This window comes from Acomys russatus, chromosome 16 (genome assembly GCF_903995435.1).
Source record: "Acomys russatus chromosome 16, mAcoRus1.1, whole genome shotgun sequence".
Taxonomy (NCBI): Eukaryota; Metazoa; Chordata; class Mammalia; order Rodentia; family Muridae; genus Acomys; species Acomys russatus.
Genome location: NC_067152.1, coordinates 46,862,616 through 46,882,454, shown reverse-complemented (window position 1 = coordinate 46,882,454; position 19,839 = coordinate 46,862,616). Strand labels below are relative to the sequence as shown.

Here is a 19,839-nt window from a genome sequence, read left to right as displayed (position 1 = left end):
ATTTTACATTTTAAATCATTCTGAGTCTGAACTTACGATAAATTTAATAGATATTAATGTCTTTATAGCACTTCCATATCTGACTTGACGTATCTGTCTGTAATTACAGTATAAACTCCTAAGGGCTCAATCTACCTGTACTATAAATGTGACAGAAAGCCATCTCATTAAACATTCGTTTTGAGGCATTGTAGATGATGGCTATGTGAGTGATAACAAGGTAAGTATCTAGAGACAGAACACAAAGGAAAAGGCGTAGTCAAGAGCAGGAAATGCTTTGCATCAACTGTTGACACTGCTGTGTCCTCCTGAGCCCAGGGCAGGTTTGGCTCTCAGCCGTGCATCTGTGACAGGCTCATCAAGCATCTGTCCGCAGCAGGGCTAAATCTTTTCCCACTATACACCATTTTTTTGTCCGATAACTTTTTACATAACCTTGGCTATACAGGTATATAAAGCAAGCATACAAATCACTTATGTTGTTTCGTTCAGCTTTTGGGTTGGTTTTGGTGTTGTCTCTGTGTGTGTGGGAGGAGGTACAGTTTTACATAGCCCCGGCTGGCCTGGAATTTACTGTGCAGGCCAAGATCTCCGTGAACTCATAGAGATGCACACACCTCTGCCCCCTAAGTGTTTGGACGAAAGGCATGTACCACCACATCTGGCCAAATCCAACACTTACAATAAATCACAGTTAAAGCAATTCTTAAATGTACATGTAAGTTGCACCATGTATTACAGATGAGGCTTGTGTTCATGTGTATGCTTTGTGTAGGCGTGTGTGTTTTTCCTACGGTGGGGTCGATGTCAGGTGGCTTCCTCAGTGGCTTTTCTTCCTTACCTTTTTCTGAGCCAGGGCCTCTCGATGAGCCTAGAGCTCACTGTTTTGTCAAGGCTGGCAGACCAGTGGGCCCCCAAGACCCTCCCATGCCCCAAGCCTACTGAAGATTTGATCCTGCAGGGCATAGAGTTTTCCAGAGTTGATCTGTATGTTTCGTTGGTTGGTTTGTTTGAGACAGGGTCTCACTGTGTAAACCAGCCTGGCCTGGAACTCAGTGTCCTCTTTCTCTGCATCTCAAGTACTGAGATTTAATGTGTACTCCAGCAAATTTTAATTTTATGATCATCTATGCTAAGAACACTGATTTATATAAACACACATACCGCAGAGTCCTGAGGAGGACCCTGAACTGTGACCCTAAGAGCACCTCCTAGACGCTGGAATAAAAGGCACTAACCATGCTTTTTATGTGGTGCTCTGGATGGACCTCGGACTTTGTGCGTGCCATGCAAGGAAAACATATCTAATTTTTTATGAATAAATTCCACAGATGAATAATACATTCCAAATTGAATTTTTGCAAGTATTCTAGCTCAAGACGAGGACAGCCCTGGCTGTCCTGAAATTCCCCTCTGTAGACCAGGCTGGTCTTGAACTCGGAGATCCACTTGCCTCTCCCTTGAGTACTGGTATTAAAGGTTTAAGACTTTTTTATGTTTGTGTGCCATGTGCGTGTGGGGGCCAGTAGAGGCCAGAAGAGGGTATCGTATCCCCTACAGCCATAGTTAAAGGTGGTTAAGTCACCTGATGTGGGTCCTCGGAACCAGGCTTAGGGCCTCTAGAAGACCAGAAAGCATATTTAACTGCTGAGCAGCCACCCCAGCTTCCTGTCGGATTTGAAGGAGAACATCCCTGGGCATGGTGGCTCATGCCTAGAACCCCAGCACTTGGAAGATGATGGTGGCAGGAGAACCAGTTCAAAGCCAGCCTTGACTAAATATGACGGTATCTCAAAACAAGAGAGGGGTCTGTAGACAAAGGGGAAGGCGAGGGGAGGGGGAGGGAGGTGTAGACGTGGCCGGGTGTAGTGGTCCATAACTGTCTCCTAAGGGCTGAAGAAAGGACGCAGGAAGCTCGAAGAAAATGATTTTTTGTTTTGATTTGTTTTTAGTTTGCTTTCCTCATTTAGTTCTGGCTAGTCTGGGACTCATGAAGACTAGGCTAGCCTCCAGCTCAGAGATCCATCTGCCTCTACCTTATGAGTGCTGTGGTGATGTGCCCTCATATCTGGCTGAAAAAGTCTTGACTCTGAGACTTTCTCTAGTAAATCGTCTCTAGCGGTGATGTGAGCCTGTAGTCACATCTGCTTGGTTGGCTGAGACGAGACAGATCCCAGAGCATCACTCAGAGCACCAGGCTGTTTCTGTAGGGAGAGGAGTGAACAGAAGGGGGAGAGAGAAAGGGGAAGGGAGAAAGAAAATGCGGGGGTGGGGGGGCAGGGAAGGGAAGAGGAGAAACAGCTGCGGACATAGCTCAGTTATCAGAGTGCCAGCTTTGTATACCCGACTCCCAAACTCGGCGTTCAGTCCCACCGCTGTATAAATGGGGCATGGTAGCACATGTGTAATCCTGGCTCTTGGGAAGTAGAGGCAGGAGGATCAGGATGGCAGGTGGATCCCTGTGAGCTCGAGGCCAGCCTGGTCTACAAAGTGAGTCCAGGACAGCCAAGGCCACACAGAGAAACCCTGGCTGGAAAGAAAAAACAAACAAACCAACCTTCCATCTCAACTCAGGATTTACAAGGAGCCACATGCACAGAAGACCCTGTGCTTCATGAAAGGGGAGGTGTGAGGTGTCGTCTCTGCCATCATGGGCTGCGGTCCCTCAAATGGTAGAAGGAAGTTCTTCAGGCACCTTCCCACGTGCAGATGCAGACGTGGAAAAGAAGCCGCGTTTCCTACATTACCTTTGCAGCCAGCTGTGCCCCTCAAGTGAGTGCTGCACCCAAGGCAGCATCTACAGCTTAGCTGCCAGCTGCAACCCCAGCTCCATAGTTGACCCACTTGGGATGCACCTGGCAAGCCCGGATGCCAACTGATGACGAGCAGGGCAACACTGAGTCCAACAGCAGTCTGAAGTACACGTCACCAGGAGGGGCGCTTTTATGGTTGCAGAGGATGAACTCATGCCCACATATGCTAGGCATGGGCTCTGTTCCTAAACCATGACCCCCAAGCCTTGACACAACCATTTTTAAATCACCTGTAACAGAAACCAAATTCGTTGTCCTTGAGACATCATGTAGAGTAGTGTAAACCAATGCAGCTCAGGCCAGCAGGAAACAAGCCAAGGAACTGGGCCTCTGCCAGGGCCATAGGCGCTGCACAACAGTACTGGGTGGACAGAAGTCTGGGACTATGCCGTCTTCTCATGCTGGGACCAGCCGCTCAGCAGCAGCAGTGTCTACTCTAACTGTAATGCTGCTTTGACAGGTCCTGTCTGTCAGGAACTTGCTCACGTCATGCTTCCATTGTTTTTGGTTTCTTGTGGTTTTTTTGAGACAGGGTTTCTGTGTGTAGCCCTGGCTGTCCTGGAACTCACACTGTAGACCAGGCTGGCCTCTGTCTCTGAGTGGCGGGATTAAAGGCATGCACCGCCACCACCCTCCTCATGCTTCTATTGTGATGGAACAGAAAGGCACTTGCAGTCTTAAAAAGCTCACAGGGGGGCTGGAGATGGCTCAGAGGTTAAGAGCACTGTCTGCTCTTCCAGAGGTCTCAAGTTCAATTCCCAGCAACCACATGGTGGCTCATAACCATCTTCAGTGAGATCAGGGGCCCTCCTCTGGTGTGCAGGCAGACATTGTATAAATAATAAATAAATCTTTAAAAAAAAATTCACAGGCCACAACCTAGCATCAGCAAAACACAAGCCCAGCCTCAGTTGCTATCATGGATGGTGCCATGACCTTTTCAGGAAAGCAGTCCTTTTCCACACTGAGCCCGCTTCTTCCTGACCTAATATTGCTGTGAGGAAGGAAGTCAGAAACAAGGCAGCATCACTCAGGCTGGGCATGGTGAGGGAGGCATAGTGCAGGGGTAGTCCAGGACAGGCAGAACAGCATCTGCTTCCTTCAACTCACACTCAGACCCTGTTGCATTGTTTATTCCATAATCAGTTACTTTGGGGGGTAAATACCCAAGGCATATAGACCGAGAAAGCAAAACATTCTAATTAACAACAGCAGTTCTCAAACTTGCTATGCTGCGACCCTTTAATACAGTTCCTCATGCTGTGGTGACCCCCAACCATAAAAATTACTTCATAGCGGTAATATTGTTACTGTTATGAATTTAAATGTAGATGTCTGAGATGCAGGACATGGGACAATGTGACCCCTTTGTGGGGGTCACGACCCACAGGTTGAGAACCACTGGTTTACAGAACCATGTCCAGGTGTGCTCCTAGATGGAGGCCAACGATACGGTCAGGGCAGTCACACACAGGAGCTGCCCCTAGGCAGACTGCAGGGCCAACACACACAGGCCAAAGGTGACAACACTGAGGAGTCGGGGCAGTCACACACACGAGCAAATTCAAGGGCTTTATAAAGCCGCCCCTGGGTTTCTTCAGGCGTTATCTCCTGGATGAACTCCCTATGTGTCACATGACTGGATTCCATCTCAGGGCGGCGTCGGGGGTCGGGGATGGTAGTTTCCCTTTCTAAGGCATGCTCACACTGTGGTGGGGGGGGGGGGCGTCCAGGCCCATTTGTATGAAAAGACAAGGGCACGGGGAGCACTTCAGAAAGCTGTCACCGTGCCCCATGATGCTAACAACAAGCTGGCCCTCCCTGCGGACCCCAGACCAGGTGGGCTAGCCTCCTTCCTTCTCTAACTCGTTTTTAAGTACACACTGCGTCCAGTGCAGGGCCTCACAAACGCTAAGCAGGGGTCCCCTGGGTGGATGTGTGTCATTGTCATCAGCCTTCCCCCGCCATGAGGTGAGTGCAGCCCAAAGCTGAACGCACAGGTCACATACAAAGACTAACTCACCAAAGGTCCAGCTTGCCAAGGGCTGTGGTGCCTGATGACCTTTGGTGACTGTGAAGAACATAGTTCACTGTGACTACAACTTAAACTGTGTATAACTTTCTTTATAGTTACTTTGGGGGGGTGGCCTCGGTGCACATGCACACCATGTGCGCTCCAAAGATCAAACTAAGGCTGGGACCAATGAGCGATCTTGCTTTTCTTTTCTTTCTTTCTTTTTTTTTTTTTTTTTTTTTCTTTTGAGACAGGGTTTCTCTGTGTAGCCCTGGCTATCCTGGACTCACTTTGTAGACCAGGCTGGCTTCGAACTCACAGAGATCCACCTGCCTCTGCCTCCCGAGTGTGTGCCACCACGCCCAGCATCTTGCTCATTTTAAAAAACGTGTACAAATAGAAGAGGAAAACTGGGCCAGAAGACTGGCCTGTGCAATCACTGGCCGTAGCTGCCCACTTTGCAGCAGCCCTGTCATCCTGATGTCTAGGCTCATGGAGTCCTGAGTTTTTTTTTTTTAAGATTTATTTATTTATCATCATGTATACAGTGCTCTGCCTGCATATACCCCTGCAGACCAGAAGAGGGCATCAGATCACATTACAGATGGTTGTGAGCCACCATGTGGTTGCTGGGAATTGAACTCAGGACCTCTGGAGGAGCAGTTAGTGCTCTTAACCGCTGAGCCATCTCTCCAGCCCGAGTCCTGATTCTTTAAGCACACATTTTGGACTTTTTTAACCTGAAGGCAGGGGGTCTATCCCTGGCCTCGCTCTTTGGGGTCTTTCTCACAATCCTGGGGTAAAAGGGCACTCAGAGGGAAAATGCCTCTCCCGTGTGAAAACACTGCACTCCCTCACACCCCACAGGGATAGCACCACAGAGATAAACTGCGCGTCGCGAGTGCTGGCTGCCGACACTACGTGACCTGTTGTTGCTTGAAGCGCCCCCACTCCCCGCTCAGAGTGTCCCCCTCCTGCTCTCTTGGCTTTGTCACCACTTGATATCCAGGCTGTCTGTGCAGGGCTCGGAGCTCTGGTGTCTGGTGTGCAGCACCTCCTGGGCTTTGGGGGACTCGGTGCCCTCCAGCCACTCAGCGTACAGCTCCTGCACATGCGCACTGCTCTCTGGGGGCCGCACCGGGATTCCGGAGTAGATCCCTTCCATCTGCTGCAGCAGTGCACGGTCTGTGCGACCATCCTCTGTCTGTGCTTGGCCTCTGCCATTCAAGCATCCTGAAAGACAGACAGGTAGACCTCTTCTTCCCCGTGGAATGGCCTGCCACAGGGAGCTTTACCTCAGGGGCAGCTGAAGCAGAAGGTGAAATAGGCAGGACCACCTGAGCTGAGGCTGTTCCTGCGGCTCGCGGTGTTGTCAGGGAGCCTGCCCGGGAGGAGGGCCCTAAGTGTTCTTCATTCTTACATGTACGTTACCATAGGCCTTGCCTAAGAGCCTTTACATAGTTTTGTTTTTCAAGACAGGGTTTCTTTGTGTAGCCTTGGCTGTCCTGGACTCACTTTGTAGACCAGGTTGGCCTCAAACTCACAGTGACCCACCTGCCTCTGCCTCCCAGGCGTGCGCCACCATGCCTGGCTCCTAAAAAGCCTTTAGAAGTGGGCAGCTGTGTCTGCGATCTGTACACCTGGCTTGTGAGAATTACCCACCTACAGAGCATTAGGGTGGCTGACAAGCTCTGCACGCTCCTGCTTTCGCATTGTGTTGTCAGCGTGCAGGCCCAACAAGCCTGTATCAGGCCTTGGTGAGTCCATGAGTTCCACGCAAGCCCACACATGCCAGTCACACAGCCCAAGTGTGTGTCTGCTACGGTTAGAACAACTCACTCTTAACCTGCACTAAGGGCATAGGGTGGGCAGTTTGACCGTAGACTGTCTTGACCGTTCAAGGTCCTAATGTCCAATCCCAGCAGCAAGACTTTCATTGAAAAGAACCAGGAGATCGGCTAGAAATGTACAGATCAGTGGATGCGCACTTACCTACCATATACAAGGCCTTGGGTTCAGACTCCAGCACCAGGGGAAAACCAGCAGCAGCAGCAGGAAATACCTACCTGGTTAATGTCACTGTCTGCTGAGCCAAGACACCTGGTTAATGTCACTGTCCGCTGAGCCAAGACACCTGGCAGCTAGAGCTTGGACATCCACCTTTCCAGTGGGCATGCGCCCACCTCTTCTCTGTCCCAGGCCTGTACAATTTTCCCCGGCGAGCAAGAGAAGCCCTCCTGCAGGCTCCATCTTTTCTCTACCCACTGTAGCACAAGGCTCCAAGGCAGCAGCATCTCCTTTCCTGAGGCCCAGGAAAAGCAGATGTGCCCTGCTCACATCCCTTCTGCTAAATGGTGGCCACTCGCCACTTCCCTCCTCTAGAGGATCCCTAGGGACAGGTGCTCCTGTCACACCCACCATGGGCCTGTCTGCACTCCTGGCCGTGTCCCTTGCCGGGCTCCCTTTGGGCCTTCCTGAGAACGCTAGTGCTCCTACCTGAGTACCTTTCGTCACCCGACTCAGGATGACCGAGACATTCCTGATCTTGAGATGGCTCCCTCACACCAGGGCCGAAGACAGACCACCTCGGACGGTCCCTTCATTCTCCACTACCGACACCCACTGTGTGAGCCAGAGTCCAGGCATGCACCCTGTCCTAGCTCTGGCCTGCTCCCACTGCCTCTCCACCCCAGCAGGGAACGTTCCTCACCTGCCTGGGTCTTTCAATTAGTGACACCTGCGCTTTCCTGCTGCCTCTGCACAGGTTCAGCTTCTCTTCCTGTAGGCCCTAGGTACCAACTCCATGTTAGTGACCTTAGGAGCTGGTTCCCCTGGCAACAAGCCGAGGCTCTGTAGAGCACCTACAGGGAGTGCCTAAGGATCCAACCGTCTAGCCAGGCGTGGTGGCGCACACCTTTAGTCCCAGCAGGCAGGGAGGTAGAGGCAGGCGGATCTCTGAGTTTGAGGCAAGCAGGACAGCCAGGGCTATTACATCGAGAAACCCTGTCTTGAAAAACAAAAAACAAACAAACAAAATTCAACTGTCTACTTCTCACCCTGCAGTTGAGGAAAGGGGGCCTTCATGTGTGAGGATGGCCTGCCGTGGCATGAGGGAGCACCCAGGCTTACATGGTCCCTGGGGGGACAGGCTGTTCGTGGCCCTCTGAACCCCTTACCTCTGGGACACGCGAGGACCTCCACAAAGTGGTAGGGGCACTTGCCCTTCTTGAGCTTCAGGGTCATGTTCTGGATGTTGCGAAAGCCGCACGCCGCAGCAAAGCGCAGTAAGACCTCCCCGTTCCTCTCAAGGGTGACCTCCTGGAAGTCTGTGTTTCTATGAATCAATAAAATGGATTTGAATGGTCAGTGGCCTAAAGATCACTTGTTTGTCTGAGGTACAGTCTCAAAGTATGTAGCCCAGGCTAAATTTAAACGCACAATTCCCCCTTGGTCTCCCCAGTGATGGGCCTACCATATCCGCCACTTTTCAATTTTAGGATGTCACCAAGATGTTGATGGAAAGGCGCACAAAGGCTCTCTGTTGTCGCTGGTGCTGCTTCCCCATAGAGCTACCACACAGCCCACACATACGGCATATATGCCACAGGCACCACACCCTGGCTCTGGCTCCTCTGTTAGCATCACTCCTGTACACCACTATGGGTACGCTGGTTCCAACCTTAGCGCACGGTAGGTGACCTCCTCCACATCCTCGCCAAACAACTCCTTGGCTGCGTGCCTGAAGACGTGGGCCAGGTGCCCATCTGAGCTCACTCCATCGTGACGTCGCACCGCCACCTCCTTCACATCTCCAAACCTCCAACAGAGAAGACAGAAGCCTTCACCAACCCAGTTCTTACTGGAACAGGACTCATGGAGTCACTTAGTCCTTTGCAGGTGTTTAAACTTTGGGGAGCCACCATGTGGGTGCTGAGAACCAAACCTGGCTCCTCCGAAAGAGCCGTAAGCACTCTTAACCACTAAGTCATCTCTCCAGCCCCGAAAAGCAAATTCCTAGTGAGCTGTAACGAACAACATGAGCTGTCCTTTTGCACCTGGCCTAAGGTTGAAATGGGGCTCTCGCTGGTCTCGCTTGCTTGCTTCTTTGAGCAGCTACATGTGCACTCAGAGCAGGGTAGTGGTGTGGTGAGTGACCATCTGAGAGTGACGTAAGCATGTGCTCGACTGTGCCCTGCCAGAGTGAGGACCCTTGGTCACCCTGGGTTGTCAGGTAGGCTCCAGCAGCAAGTACTCAAGCTGCTGGACTTGTACAGCCTTCCAGCTCACCTTCCACAAAAGGGGCATAGACGCAGCCCCCAGGCCACCGGCTGTGCACTTGGCCTTTGCAATACACTTTGTATGGGATGCAGGGAGAGCCAAAGTCCTGGCTCGGCATCAGGGTCACCTCCCTTCCTGAAGAATTCAGTATGGCCATCACTCAAGGAAGCCCCAATCTCCTGGCAGTACTAGAGAACAGTGCCGCACCCCAGGATCTTGCCTGAATCCCCTTCAAAGGCCGGGTTGGTAAGGCTGCAGAGGCTGCCTCAGTACCCGCATGACCTGAGAAGGGCAGCCCCGGGCCTGCAAAGCTCAGCAGAGGCCCCTCCCAAATCACAACGATGCCACTTACAAAGTATCCATGGCAGTGTCTTTCACTGTGAGGCCACTCTGCTCCATCATCTGAGCAATCTCACCTGGAGGAAAAAAACAAGAGGCACGAGTCACTGAAAGGAGGAGTGGTCCACGGCTCTGGGTCAGGCTTTGCCTAGGAACCTGGGACCCCTCCTTGCTGTAAAATCCATTTCCTGTAACAGGAGCCCCTCACCAGGACAAAATAATGCTAACATCTAAAACCACTAAAAAGATGTGAGAACAGAAGGCCTCGCTTGGACCCTGAACTGAGGTAACTCTGTATTGCTCCGTGCTGCCTTGAGGTGGAAGCATGTGCAGGCTCCACGCCGCACTGATGACCCTGCACTTGCTATACTACCTTCTTTCTACATAAGGTACCCAGGAGAAGCCCCTGGCAGAGTCCACCAGACAACGGTCAGACACCAGGCACCATGAGACATGGACACACAGCACGGGGTAACTTGTCAGTGAGGCTCTGAGATGGCTCCTGCTCAGGCACCGACGGACACCTTCCTTCCCAGTCATCCAGAGAGAAGCAGGACACCATCACGATCAGTCCTCACAGGCTAATTCAAGTAGATGAGCCTGAACCCTAAATAGCACCCCACAAGTGCTCCTGGCCCTAGTCCTTCTGAAAAGCTCCCAGGTCTCAGGCAGTGGTTCTCAACCTTGCTGATGCTGCGACCCTTTCATACAGTTCCTCATGTTGAGGTGACCCCCAACCATAACGTTATTTTCATTGCTGGTCCATAACTATAACTCTGTCACTGTTAAGAATCATAATTAAGTATCTGGTATGCGGGGCCTCTGATATGTGAGGACTCACGGCTCACAGACTGAAGCGTGCTGCTCTAAAGCGTAGCATCTGAAAAGTGCTACCAACAGGGCCACTAACCGCAGCGCCACAGAGTACATTTGAGCTTCCACTTTACTGTGTCCTATTGTATACTGCTTTCTCACATGTGGGAAAGTGAGAAGGGTTGCTGCAGCCTTATAGCAGGCAGGGAAACAATTCACAAAAGACAAGACTGAGACTTGAGTCAGCCCCGCTTTAGGTACCAGCGCTGGGCCATGACATCAGTTCATTTCTTTTAGCCATATTTACGCATGGTACAATTTCAGAAAAAAAGTTTTCTGGTAACAACTGAGCCCTGTGAGTACACCTAAGCTTAAGACATGTTTATACTGAGGCTCTTTACAAACTACATATGGCTTCCTCGCTAAGATGGGTTCTTACAGCCTTAGAAACTTCATCCAGTCCCAGCATCCAGGAGGACAGGCTAGACATCACTCTCCTTTGGAGGATGCTGCAAGTCTAACCCAGCTCCCCTAGTGCTTCCTGTGTGCACAGGCTCCTCTCTACAGGAAGGCCTAACTCAGCTCCTCTATGCTCCCTGTGTGCACAGGCCCCTCTCTACAGGAAGGCCTAACTCAGCTCCTCTATGCTCCCTGTGTGCACAGGCCCCTCTCTACAGGAAGGTCTAACCTAGCTCCTCTATGCTCCCTGTGCACAGGCCCCTCTCTACAGGAAGGTCTAACCCAGCTCCTCTATGCTCCCTGTGCACAGGCTCCTCTCTACAGGAAGGTCTAACCCAGTTCCTCTATGCTCCCTGTGCACAGGCCCCTCTCTACAGGAAGGTCTAACCCAGCTCCTCTATGCTCCCTGTGTGCACAGGGCCCTCTCTACAGGAAGGTCTAACCCAGCTCCTCTATGCTCCCTGTGTGCACAGGCCCCTCTCTACAGGAAGGTCTAACCCAGCTCCTCTATGCTCCCTGTGTGCACAGGCCCCTCTCTACAGGAAGGTCTAACCCAGCTCCTCTATGCTCCCTGTGTGCACAGGCCCCTCTCTACAGGAAGGTCTAACCCAGCTCCTCTATGCTCCCTGTGTGCACAGGCCCCTCTCTACAGGAAGGTCTAACCCAGCTCCTCTATGCTCCCTGTGTGCACAGGCCCCTCTCTACAGGAAGGTCTAACCCAGCTCCTCTATGCTCCCTGTGTGCACAGGGCCCTCTCTACAGGAAGGTCTAACCTAGCTCCTCTATGCTCACTGTGCACAGGCTCCTCTCTACAGGAAGGGCTAACCCAGCTCCTCTCTGCGGGAAGGCCTAGGGCACAGCATGTCAAGCCCCAGACCTGAGAGGAGGAGGGCCTTCCTCTTCACTTTAGGCCTTCGAGATCCCAGGAACCCTTGGCTGTCAGTGTCGTCGGGCAGCCTGGCCTGGCAGGGAAGTGCTCACTTTGTGGTGAGTCTGAGAGTAGCCGCCCGCCTCTCACCTGACGTCAGGACGCAGTCAGTGCCCCTGGCTCCACTTACGGTGGTGGAGAGGCTGTCTCCAAGAGCCTCCAGCTTCTTATCATAGCAAGGAGCCACGACAACATGGAAAATCTTCTCTGGAGACAGATTCTGTGGAAGAGAGCGCTCAGCTCAGAGCTTCAGGCAAGCAATGAGGGCAGCTACAGCACCAGGTAGTCCCAGCTGCTGCTCCTGCCCTACGCCATGTGTGCTGCTGTCCTGTGACCATGGGACCAGGGACTGCACAGGCGGCTAGTGGTTTAAAAGACTGGCTATTCTTCCAGAGGACCTGGGTTCAATTCCTAGCACCCATGTAGCAGCTCACAAATAGATGTAACCGCCAGTGCCACGGGATTTGATGGTGTCTTTTGCCTCTGTAGACACTAGGCATGCAAGTGGTGCACAGACAGACAGACAGGCAAAACACCCATACACATAAAATAAAAAGTAAAATTAAAAAAATTTTAAAGGGCTGGGTGTGACAGTACATTTCTTGAATCCTGCACTCGGGAGGCAGAAGCTGGCAGATCTCTGTGAATCTAAAGTCAACCTGATCTATATAGTAATTCTAGGACACCCAGGATTACACTGAGAGTCCCTGTCTCAAAAAACCAAACCCATCCAAAGGACAGGATAAGGGTGGCATCTGTGGTCTGGAGCAAAAATCCAGGATAGAGGTGAGGCTTTGCTCCCTGAGGCCCCCAAAACAGAAGAATCGAGTAGTGTCTCATGGGTGAGCAGGGCCACCCTACCCACAGTCTGTAGTGTTTCCCCTCGGGCCTTAGTTGCCTGAGTCTACTCCCTGATGCAGCTCTCTGGAGAGGTCGGCTTACCTGCCGTCTGGCAAAGTAATCCTTCACCAAGGAGCCCATGACCTGCTGGGGGGACTTGGCAGTGCAGAGATGTGGGATGATGGGGCGGCCCAGCACCCGCTCAGCATATCTGACCCAACCTAGACAGAGAGGGAGAGAGAAAGCACGGGGGAGGGATCAGCTCCCACTACTCCCTCCTGCCTTCTGGCACTAGGTACAGTGAATTCCTGAGACTGTCACCCCAGGGTGAGCCAAGACTCCTCCTCCACACTGTCCCTATTCATAAGGTGCCCTGCTCTACAAGGCTGAGTGGGATGGGCCTGCCACCTCCATCCAAAGCCAGAGTCGTGATTATTTCCACCTTCCTGGTGAAACAGTACCAGCAGGCTTATGCTCACCAGGGCAGGCAGAGGTCAACATGGGCAGTTCACGCTGCTCCTCGCTGTGCCGGTGATAACGGCGTACAAATTCCTTCTGACTCTCCAGGATGCTGAAATCTGCAGCGATTGTGGTGTCAAACACATAGTGCACCCCTGCAGGGAAGAGGGACATGGATCCAGGTCACATTTGACTGCCTTCTACGTACTTTATAGGAAGACGAGGTCTTGCTATGCAGCCCTGCCAGCCCAGAGCTCATTAGACTACATAGCCCAGGCTGGCCTTGAACTTGAATCTTCCTACCTCCCGCTGCTGAATGCTTACATTACAGCATCCCCAGCTTTTGAGCACCCTAATTCTTCCTCAGCTTGGCCTTCTCTGCTTCAGACACAAACACGGATCATAGATTCGATGGCACACGTCTCTCCTTAGCCACCACCACCGCTAGTCCTAATACCTTTCTTATAGCAGTGGCCTGGTTAGGACAAGCATTTTACTTTTTGAAACAAAGTCCTGGCCATCCTGGAGCTCACTATGTTCCCCAGGCTGGCCTTAAACTCATGGACGGTCCTCCTGCCTCTGCTTCCAGAGTGCTACGATTATAGTCATGTGCCTCTCACTTGTGTACAGGGTTGGGGGCAATGGGCTCACAGCAGCACGCCCCTCTATTGGACACAGCCTTCTTGCTGAGCATCTTGCTCACCCTCCTCCTTACTTCTGAGGCCGTGCTCTCACAGAACCTCGTTTGCTGTCTCGGCTAGACTGGCTAGCTGGGCAGCAACTGAAATCTACTTGTCTCAGATCTTACAATGCTGGAGTCACAGGAGTCAGCTGCCATGCCTAGATTTTTTTCCAGGCAGGGTCTCACTGTATATCCCTGGATGGCCTAGTACTTACCGTGTATACCAACTGGCCTTGAACTCACAGGGATCCACCTGCCTCTGCTTCTCAAGTTCTAGGATTAAGGCGTGGGCCACCACTATGGCAAATTACCACCTTTCAGTCTTCTTATAATGAACAAATGCCCTGGGACGGGAGATGTAACTAGGGCTGCCACTTAACTAGCTAGAGACATGAATCATTGCAGGAATAATTGTCAAGTAATCATTATGTGAGCTGGAGGTAGTACAGAAGCCTTCTAGTAATTGCTGTCTCTAGTTAGCAGCTGTTCACTTCTCACTGCAGAGAGGTCAACCTCACTACAGGACATCTGCCCACTCAGCACAAGGTCACCCTTGACGTTCCAGGGGTCTCCCTCACTACAGGACATCTGCCCACTCACAGCACAAGGTCACCCCTGACGTTCCAGGGGTCTCCCTCACTACAGGACATCTGCCCACTCACAGCACAAGGTCACCCCTGACGTTCCAGGGGTCTCCCTCAAGCATCTCTCTCCCGTGCCCTTAAAACTGAACTTGAGAAATAAAACGGCCTTTATGAGTTTTCATCCACAGGATTATAAAAAGGTGACCTACTCACCGAGACTTTTGAGGAAGCCGCACAGCCTTCTGGATGCATCAGTGACACTGAGGTTGAACTTAGCAGCAAAATAAGGCAGAGACTGAGGACACACAGACACAGCCAATACTCTGTGCTTTGAGGTGTCACATTTCTGGAAAGAGAAACATTAATGTCACATGTTTAATGGAAAATTCATAGTAAAATGGATTGCTTGTTTGTTTTTTGAGACAAGGTTTCTCTGCGTAGCCTTGGCTGTCCTGGAACTCACTCTGTAGACCAGGCTGGCCTCAAATCCAGAGCTGCACCTGCCTCTGCCTCTTGAGTGTTAGAATTAAAGCCATGTGCCACTGTAGCTCAACAAAACATAAAAATTTTAAATTACATTTAAAAAGGAAAGAAAGAGAAAAAGAAAAAGATGTAGGCTACAGGACAAGTTCCAGGGCATCCAGGGGCTATACAGAAAAGAGAAACCCTGTCTCAAAAAAAACCCCACTTCTCCCCCACTCCCCCCTACAAAAAAAGAAACCTGGGCAGTGGTGATGATTCCTTTAATCATCAGCACTCACTTGGGAGGCAGAGGCAGGCAGATCTCTGAGTTCAAGGACAGCCAGGGCTACACAGAAACATTGTCTCAAAATACAAACAAACAAACAAACAAGATGCACGGGATCTTGGTGTGGTGAGTGGTTGTGGAGAGACAGGAGACGGAGATCAGCATCTATCTCCTCTATGCCTAGGCTCCCAGTGTTGTCTATGTGGCTCCAGGGTAGGGCTTATTATCTGCAGGTGAAATGCAAGGTGACAGGAACAGCTACCACAAATCCCCAGAGTCCAATCTAGAAGTCAACTGATAAGCTTCTCCCCAAGAGGCAGAGGCGGGCGGATCCCTGTGAGTTGGAGGCCAGCCTGGTCTACGGAGTGAGTTCCAGGACCACCAGAGCTACACAGAGAAACCCTGTCTGGAAAACCAAATGAAATATAATGCTACATACAAAATAGACTTGTTAACCAACAGAATTCCAACACACTTGTGGAAGTCCTACCACTGAGCTGTGTCTCTAGCGTTCACTACTCCACTCACTCATTCATAGACAAGGTCTTGTTGAGTTGCCCAGGGTGGCCTTGAACTCACTTTGTAGGCTCACTAGGCAAACTTTGACCTGGCAGCTCTCCTGCCCCAGTTCCCCAGTAGCTGAGCTTACAGGCCTGCGCATCAGCTCCTGCTGACACCTTACCTTATTAAGGTTCAGGACATGGAGGAAATCCTTGGCACTCTGCTGGGAAAGCTGGCCTCCTTCCTCCACAGTCACACAGCTGTCACATGCGAGGCAGTCACTCAGAAATATCTTCGCATCTGCCAACTTATGGAATTCTCCCTTCTATGAAAGAAAATGGTGTTAACATTGCTTCTTTTCCTTTCTGTTTCGGTTTTTCTTTTCTTTTTCTTTTTTAATTTGTATTTTTGGTTTTTCGAGATAGGGTTTCTCCATGTAGCCTTGGCTGTCCTAGGCTGTCCTTGAACTCACAACAATCCACCTGCTCCTGTTACACATGCTTGATTAAGCTTTTTGTTTGTGTGTGTCTGTGTTTGTGTATTCCTTTAAGATATAGTTCTTGTAACTGGGCACAATGGCCCATGCCTATAATCCCAGCACTGGGGAAGCAGAGGCAGGTAGATCTCTGTGAGTTCAAGGCCAGCCTGGTCTACAAAGCAAGTCCAGAGAGGAGGAGGAGGAGGAGAAGAAGAAATAATAATAAGAAATACATAGAGTTCTCAGCTGAGCATGGGTATACACCTTTAATCCCAACACTCCAGAGACAGAGGCAAGTGACTTCTGAGTTCAAGGCCAGCCTGGTCTACATAGTAAGTTCCAGGCCAGTCAGCACTATATAGTGAAATCCTGTCTCCAAAATAAGTAAGCAAACAAACAACATTCCGGGTCCTGGCTGGCTTCCTTCCCACCCCTCATCTTCCTTCCTTTCTTGTGCTTCCTGAACTGCTAGACTCTACAGAAGCCCTCTTCTTTTGATGTGAGAAGCCTTCCACTGCCTGTCACCCCTACCTCTAGGGCCCCAAAGCCAGCCCTGCGTCCCTGCTATACCCCTGGCTATCCAGCTAGGCACTAGAAGCTGAAGCTGTCTTCTAAGTGACTTGGTGGCACACGCCATTAATATCAGGACTCCTGAGGCAGACAAAGGATCACTGAACTCAAGGCCAGCAGGGTCTACATAGCAAGTTCCAAGCCATAGGGATGCATTGTATGACCATCTCAAAAATTAAAATAAATAGGAGCTGGGGATGGCACAGCAGTTAAGAGCACTGGCTGCTCTTCCAGAGGACCCAGGTTTGATTCCCAGTATCCATACAGCGGTTAACAACCGTCTGTCACTCCAATGGCAGGGATCAAACATCCTCTTCTGACATCAGTGGGCACCAGACATTATGTAGTACAGACAACCACCCAATGTTCCATCCTACCTTGAATTCTTACCCTCAGCGCCCAGTCTACCAACTCCTCCTCAGCACCCCTCAGTCTTTAAAAAAAAAAAATAAATAAAATGTCTACACTAAACTGCCAAAATGCTGGTTAGATTGTGTTTGCACTTATCTCACCCTCACCAGGACCCTGGGAGGGAAGACGCCCAGCCCCCATGACACTGATAAGAAATAGGGCGTCAAAGGGTTGTGGGGTTATTTATTTGTTTGTGTATTTACTTTGGAGGCAGAGTTTTGCTGTGTCGTCCAGGCAGGCTTCCCGCTCATGGCTTTCTGCCTCTACTTCTCGGGTATATACTAACATGCCACTGGAATTAGGTTTCTGTCCAGAGTCAGGCAACAGAGGGCAGGCAGTAGGGTGCAGGCCTGGTGTCTAAAGCATTGGCAGGGCTCCAGGCCCCACTGGCACTCCCCAAAGGCTTGGTCTCCGCGGCATAGCCCTGGCACACAGGAAAGCCAGAGCTCTGCCCATCAGATGCATCGGAGCTACGAAATGTCAGAGGGAACCCTGCCGCCTGCTTCTCCCCTGTTACCAATTCTCCACTTACGTAGAGTTGTGTTGCTTTTGGCTTTTACATTGTTTGGTGCTGGGGGCTGCGCATGTGTGTAGAGGTAGAAAGGCAACTTGTAAAAGTTGGTTCTCCCTCGTGTCACCTATGTGTTCATGTCACCCTATGTCACATACGGATTCTGGGGATCAAACGGACATCCTGAGACTTGGTGGCAAGTGTCTTTACCAGCTGAGCTTTCTAACCAGCTCTAAAATCAATTGCTTGTTTGTGACTGAGCTCAGGCTAGCTAGCCAAGGCCTTTATGGGTTGACTTAAAACCTTGGCCTTCAGTTATTTTCTGAGACCAGGTCTCCTTCTATAGCTTAGGTTGGCCTCAAACTGGGGCTGCAGAGGTGTGCCACCATTCCTGACTGCTCCTAGTATTTTCTACAAGACCGTGAATCCAGGGCGCATACAGAGGCAAATGCCTCTTGAGAGCATGAATGAGGTAGGTATGAACCTCAGTTCAGAGCGTGACAAGGAAGCACGAACAGGCATCACTGTTAGCTGAAGCAAGAAGTACAGCCATTTCCACGGCAAGCCTAAAGACTCATGAGACCTGACTTTCAAGTCTTTTCACGCATTACAGGGTGTAAATTCCTTGCATGTTATAGAATACTGGTCCCAGCACAGCACCATGATGTCCCTATTTCTCACGCAGCCTGCTGTGCTTGAGAAGACCCGAGACTGCCCTGCTCGTGGCCCTTACCGCCTTTTGCTTCAGGCTCAGAGCAGTGAGGTACAAGGTGACATGGGATCCTGACAGGAGGAGGTACAGCAGCAGCCACTCCACGCGCACTAGGCTGACACGGAAGCGAGACGCTTACTTACCTCTTCCTTCCGCTGGGCTGGACTTGATGCGGCAGTGGGCACATTCTCCTGGTCATCAGTCTTTGATTTTTTGCTACATTCCTTTAAAAACAGGGTGGGGGGGGCATTATTTTTCTTTTTATTTATTTATTTATTTATTTATTTATTGAGATCAGGTCTCTCTACACAGTCCTGACTGTCCGGGCTGACCTCAAATTCAGAGATCCTCCTGCCTCTGCCTCCTGATTGCTGGGATCATAGGTGTGTACCACCAAGCTCAGCCAAGGATAAGTTAATGTGATTCTCTCCGGTACCAAGAACCAAAACATATCCTGCGGCAGCCAATCTTACTTCTAGAGCCCCTTTCTACAGAAACACCATCATCCACACTTAAGGACACACACACACACACACACACATCTCCATTTGCATTGTTGGCGACCACTAAGAACGGAAGTGATATGGCCCTGGTGGACATACGAACGCTTAGATGTGGCTATTACACAAGAAGACAGGTGAACAACTTATGGAGTATTTACATATGATACAATTTCTGCAAAAACAGGATTCCTGCACAGGCATCGCATGGTCATCACCATGTGTACGCAGGTGTGGTAGTTGTCAGTCACTTCAGTCACCTAGCAAGCAGGAAAGGAGGGCCTGCCCTGATTTCCTTCTCCGTTTGTTTCCACTCAAGTTTCACTGGGGCTTTTTTAGCACAAGAGCCACTCTGAGCTTTTCTGATCACTTCCTTAATCGTTCTCTTCCACAGCAGGGCGCCAGGACTAAGCGGAGGCACCACACAGTCCCGGCGGCGCGCGAGCCCGCAGTGGCCCTCAGCCAGCTCGCCGCCCACTCCTCCGCGACAGGTGATGGCTGTCAGAGGCTGACACACCACGGAGAGGACGGCGCACCCGGCGCAGCCCGACCCTCACGGTCCACTCGCCGCCATCCCGCCCCGAGCCCCGCCGCCGGACGCCGCACCCACCTTTCGTGTGCAGTGCTCACACTTCATCTGGAGCGGGACTGGCGGGAGGCCGGCGCGCCTCGGCGGAGAGGACGGAGGGGGACTGGAACACACCGCCGCCTGCCGCCCGCTAGCGTCCCGCGACCCTTTGTTGTCTTCGTCCGCCGTGGCCCCGCCCCCCAAGAACTGGGGTAGACCAATCAGAGAGCCGAAACATGATGAGCCACACCCCTGAGCCAATGACAAGGGCGCAAGGCTCCGATGGCACGCTCGCCGCGCCTCCTCCGCCTGAGCCAATGAGAGGGCCAGGAGGTGGCAGGTCCCTCCCAGGAGCCAATCAGGGAGTGGGGGTGGAGCGTGTCCTTGGGCTGGAAGCTGCCGGGCGCGGGCACGTCCTCCGGTCTGCCCGGTGGCGGCCTGGTCCCGAAGGCGCCGAGGTGGTGTAAGAGGCAGGAAGTGAGCGCTGTCCGAGCGGAGGAGGCCGCGTCCCGGCCAGCCCAGTCAGGCCAGCGGCAGCAGCTCGGCTGTACTGCAGCCCTGGAGGGCGGAGCCGGCGCCGCCCTCTGCCGCCGCCATGACCATCCAGCGAGGCCTCACGTAGGCAGTTCCG

The 19,839-nt window shown here is 51.6% G+C and overlaps 1 protein-coding gene across 1 annotated transcript; it reads right to left on the bottom strand.

Moving 5' to 3' along the window:
* Positions 1 to 5,740: 5,740 nt before the first annotated feature.
* Positions 5,741 to 19,388, bottom strand: Narf (nuclear prelamin A recognition factor). The gene is made up of 11 exons (XM_051159259.1): positions 19,251 to 19,388; positions 18,284 to 18,364; positions 15,640 to 15,783; positions 14,423 to 14,555; positions 12,964 to 13,098; positions 12,587 to 12,705; positions 11,735 to 11,864; positions 9,458 to 9,521; positions 8,507 to 8,644; positions 8,004 to 8,161; positions 5,741 to 6,060 (listed from the first exon to the last, which is right to left on the bottom strand). The coding sequence occupies exons 1-11, from the start codon at positions 19,275 to 19,277 to the stop codon at positions 5,819 to 5,821; spliced, it is 1,371 nt and encodes a 456-aa protein (XP_051015216.1). The 5' UTR covers positions 19,278 to 19,388; the 3' UTR covers positions 5,741 to 5,818.
* Positions 19,389 to 19,839: the final 451 nt, after the last annotated feature.

Excerpts from the sequence above, each read along its gene's own strand:
- Narf (XM_051159259.1), bottom strand. The coding sequence starts at position 19,277 with ATGAAGTGTGAGCACTGCACACGAAAG. Across the intron at positions 13,099-14,422 it reads CGGCTTCCTCAAAAGTCTCG|GGGTGCACTATGTGTTTGAC; the intron begins GTGAGTAGGTCA and ends TCTTCCCTGCAG. Across the intron at positions 8,645-9,457 it reads GACACTGCCATGGATACTTT|GTTTGGAGATGTGAAGGAGG; the intron begins GTAAGTGGCATC and ends TCTCTGTTGGAG.